This window comes from Pinus tabuliformis, chromosome 7, assembly GCF_031772625.1.
Source record: "Pinus tabuliformis cultivar Carrire ecotype Pingquan chromosome 7, CPIR1, whole genome shotgun sequence".
Lineage (NCBI taxonomy): Eukaryota > Viridiplantae > Streptophyta > Pinopsida > Pinales > Pinaceae > Pinus > Pinus tabuliformis.
Genome location: NC_142293.1, coordinates 804,125,519 through 804,129,886, shown reverse-complemented (window position 1 = coordinate 804,129,886; position 4,368 = coordinate 804,125,519). Strand labels below are relative to the sequence as shown.

Below are 4,368 nucleotides of genomic sequence, written 5' to 3'. Positions count from 1 at the left end.
AGCCAAATGTCCATCATTTATTCTCCAAACCAGATTGTCCCTAATGAGAGGCAATGAATGAAGAAGTGCCTTCCAGACAGATGAGATGCCAGTTTTGGGCTAGTTAGGAAGCCGGATCCATTCCATGATATTCATAGGCCAAATGTATTTGTGATATGAGATGCAGGTCCAGAGATTCTGTCCCATGAGCAAAGTCCACCCCATCTTTGCTGCAAGAACCTATGCGAATAAAGGCAGGTCTTTTAATCCCCAGCCTCCCCATTTCTTGGGCAACGCTATCCTGTTCCAGCCCACCCATGCAAATGTCCTCTTATCTTGGTTCCCATTCCATAAATATCTGTTGCAGATTTGGTGAAGCCTGGCCAATATGCTTCTCGGAATCCAGGCAAGGGCCATCCAATAGACAGGCGTAGCCTCAAGAACAGATTTTATCAATACAAGTCTGCCGGCTCTAGATAAATATCGGTGACTCCAAATGTTAAGCCTCTTCTCCAGTTTTGAGACGAGCCAAGTCCAATCAACAATCTTCTGGCTGACAGGCTTGATCCAGAACCCCAGGTATTTAAGACCCCAATCTAGAGGATTGATGCAATATGGAAACAGACGGTGAGCAAATTGAGACTCATGGATGGAAGTACGGGTGAAAGTGATGGTAGATTTTGAGTTATTTGCTAACATTCCAGTGGCTGATGAGAAAAGGGAGAGGATCTTTGAGAAGGATCGGGAATCCCTGATACTTCCATCAAGAAAAATAATGACATCATCCACAAACAGTAGGTGGGTGAGGAAGCAGTCATCAGATATCTTGAGACCACATAGATCACCATCTCTCTTAGCTGATGCAATCAATCGGCTGAGACCATCCATGACAATCAAGAAAAGAAGAGGAGACAAGGGGCAACCCTGTCTGAGACCTCTTTCAGAATGGAAAAAATGAGATGCAGACCCGTTTATAAGCACACTGAAAGTAGGAGTGGTGATGCAGGCCATGATCCAAGTGATGAAATTGTGAGGGAACCCCAGATGGATAAGGAGCATCTTTATGTATAGCCAGCTGACCCGATCAAATGCCTTTGCCAAATTGATCTTTAGGGTGATGGCCTTTTGGTGTCTGGTCCAGATGGAATGGATGGCTTCCTGGGCCGAGCCAATAGCTTCATGAATCTGACGGTGTTCAAGGAAAGCAAATTGTTGGGGGGCGATATGACGGGACAGGATAGGGCGGAGACGATTAGCAATAATCTTGGAGATGATCTTATAGAGACAATTCCACAAAGAAATGGGTTTGTAATCATTGAAGGAGGATGGGGAGTCTGATTTAGGTATAAGAGCGATAAAAGTCGAGTTGATGGCATTATACAAGGTCCCAGTTACGCGACATTCCTCCACTACCCTTAGCAGGTCATGGCTGAGAAACTCATAGAAGGCAAGGTAGAATTCAATGGTCCAACCATCTGGACCCGGGCTTTTATCCTTTTTGAACCATTTCAATGTGCCCTCAAGCTCCCCAGGAGTCACAGGGTCAAAAAGAGCCTCTGCTTCATCCCCATTTACAAATCTGGGGAAGTGACCAGCAATATTTATAATATCAGCAATAGTCGAGCCTGGAGGGTTTTTGTAGAGGTTCCTGAAGTGTGAAGATCCTAAGTGTGAGAGCTTGTTAAAAGTGTCAGCCACTCCTCCCTCAGGAGTCGGCATGCTCCAGATAGTATTTGTGACTTTTCTGCCTTTTGCATAATTGTGGAAAAACCGAGTGTTGTCATCCCCTGCTTTTAACCATATAGCTCTGCTTCGAAGGCGAATAGATTCCTCTCTGTCTTTTAGTATCTGTGTCTTCTGGCTTTCAAGCTCCACCAGGTGAGATTTATCTTCAGCAGTGACAAACCCCAAACCTCGTTCATCCAGTAGGGAGCAGAGTTCAGATTCTATGTGCAGAAGAGCCGAATTTTCCCTCTGGTGCTTTTCTCTGGCCCAGTTGATGGATAGGTGCTTGAGCTGGGATAAATTGGAGCAAAATCCCTTTGCTAAAGAGTCTGATCTATCAATCGGATTCGCAACCCAAAAATCCGAGACCATCCGAATATAAGATGGGTCCTGAAGCCATACATGATTGAACTTGTAAGGGGCTTTTGGCTTTTGAATAGGTCCCGAGATCTCCAGGTATACAGGGGAGTGATCCGATATGCCTCCAGCTCCAACCCATTGTTTGTAGTGGTGCAGCTGCTGTATAAGGGTCCCTTTCATGATAAATCTGTCAAGTCTGCGGGCAAGGGCTGCCTCACCCACCCTTCTATTCCGCCAAGTGGGGAGAAGTTTGTTCATAGGGACATCGATCAGATTGTGTCTTTCCAGGAGATCAGTCATATATCCCGTGATCGAGTCCACCTGAGCCATAGATCCCCATGATTCACCATAGCCTAGGGAGAAATTGAGATCACCTCCAATGATGATGTGCTCAGCAGAGAAAATAGAGAGACCAAGCAGGTGCTGCCAGAAATGCTCCCTTTGTTGACATGGACCATAGATGTTTATAACCCTAAGGTTGTGCCCAAGGTCTGCCGAAAAGAGATCTATACCCATAAACCCCTGACCTCCCCAGGAGGCTTGTACTCTGATGGATTTGGGGTTGTATCCAATCGCAAGGCCACCGGATTGCCCAGTAGAGTCTATGGCCGAAAAATGCCACCCCAAACACATAGAGGTTAAGGAATCGGATATGAGATCAGCCGGGCCTAGGGTTTCTTGAAGAAGTATGATGTCGACAGGAAAAATCTCAAAAATTCTACGCAGGGCTAGTTTCTTTGAGGCACTAGCCATGCCCCTGCAGTTAAAGGAAAGGCATTTCATGGGGGAATGCTGGCAGGGGTGTTCGCTGCTCTAAGAACCCCGTTAAGAGTAGATTGACGGCCAGAGGTGACTTCAACTCCAGCACGTCAGATAGCCTTTGATAGGTCAGATTTTCTCCCCCGAGATGTCATGGGGGTTGTACCGGGTATTGCCAGACCCAAGCCAGCAATATACAACGGGGATTTTCGGTTTATAACGCGAGGACGTAGGTTGTAGTGATGAGACTTTGACCCCCGAGATGAAGATGGAGAAGTGGAGGGTGAGGATAGGGAATGCAAAGAGGGGGCGGATGGTGCAATGACAGGCGAGGATGGCAAAGTGCATTGTGCAACAGAGATGGATGGTACATGCATGGAGGAATAGAGAGAAAAACAAGAGCAGGGAGGAGAGAGAGATGTACCCGAAACAATGGTGGCATCTGCAGCTGCCCGAGATCTGGTGACCGGAGGCGAGCGAGTACTGCGAGCCGCAACCGCTGCCTGTTGAGACATGTTGGCCGAGGGAGTAGGACCCGGTGCAGGAGGACGCTGTGTAGCCGATGATACGGTCCTGGAGGGTACAGAAGATGCTATAGGGGTATCCTCTGACTTCTTGTTGAGGGGGCAATCCTTGAATAGGTGCCCTACCTTGTGGCATCATCGACATCGAAAAGGAACCCCCTCGTAGTCCAGAATCTGTACCCTGGTGTAGTTTCCCCAATGCAGTGTAATTTTCTCCTCCAGACCCTCGCGGGTATCCAAGTGTACTAGAATACGAGCAAGGGTTCTATTCCTTGATTCCACGAAGGTTCGATCATGATCAAGATATGTCCCCAGTGCATTCCCTATACGAATGAAAACCTCCTCACACCAGTACTGAAGAGGGAGTCCTAGCAGGCGAACCCATAATGGACCGGCCCCAATTTGTTCTCTCTCGGGATCAAAGAGAGGGCTCCATCTCTTTAATAGGACCGGTGCCATCTCAATGTGCCAGTATCTGGCGAGCACCAAGTCTGTGTAGTTCTCTTTTGCAAAATGAAGAGCGAACCAACCTCTAGGTAAAACTTGAACCTCTGGTAATTCTTTAAGAACGCCTCCCCAGATTTCCTTTACCCATAGAGTGAGTCGAGTGGCCAAATACGCCCTTCCACGAACATGACCGACCAGAATAGTGTTAGCCATGATAGTTGCTTCCCCAATAGCCGAGGTCTCACCGAACCGGATCGAGATGTCCTTTGAGGTCGCTTTCACGCACTTAGATTTTCTCTTCCGCGAACGAGGTGCAGATGGGTGGTCCGCTAATGGGTCTGGGGAGCCGTCCAGAGGGGTGGATTTAACAGATCTAACCCTGACCGCCGGAGTCTCGAAGCACCCTGATGGCGAATGGAGAGTAACAGAAGGGTTTGGGGCCACCGAGGGTAGGGGACCTGTAGACGTCGCGGCGAAGATAGAAGTAATGGGTGGATTGGGGTCGAAAGGGGGTGATAGAGGCGAGATAACAGATAGAATGTGAAGGGTCCCAGGGGACAGAGGTGGAATGTCC

General features: G+C 48.2%; 1 protein-coding gene across 1 annotated transcript; it reads right to left on the bottom strand.

The window, feature by feature from the left end:
• Window positions 1-219: 219 nt before the first annotated feature.
• Window positions 220-2,394, bottom strand: LOC149250004 (uncharacterized). Its single transcript, XM_089453536.1, has 2 exons — window positions 1,484-2,394; window positions 220-853 (listed from the first exon to the last, which is right to left on the bottom strand). Exons 1-2 carry the CDS (start codon window positions 2,392-2,394, stop codon window positions 220-222), a joined length of 1,545 nt encoding a protein of 514 aa, XP_089309662.1.
• Between the last annotated feature and the right edge of the window lie 1,974 nt (window positions 2,395-4,368).

What these genes read in the sequence shown, in the direction of transcription:
- LOC149250004 (XM_089453536.1), bottom strand. Translation starts at nt 2,394, where the DNA reads ATGGCTCAGGTGGACTCGATCACGGGATATATGACTGATCTCCTGGAA. An exon ending in CTTGAGGGCACATTGAAATG is followed by an intron (nt 854 to 1,483) that starts GTTCAAAAAGGA and finishes GGATGGTCTCAG; the next exon opens with CCGATTGATTGCATCAGCTA.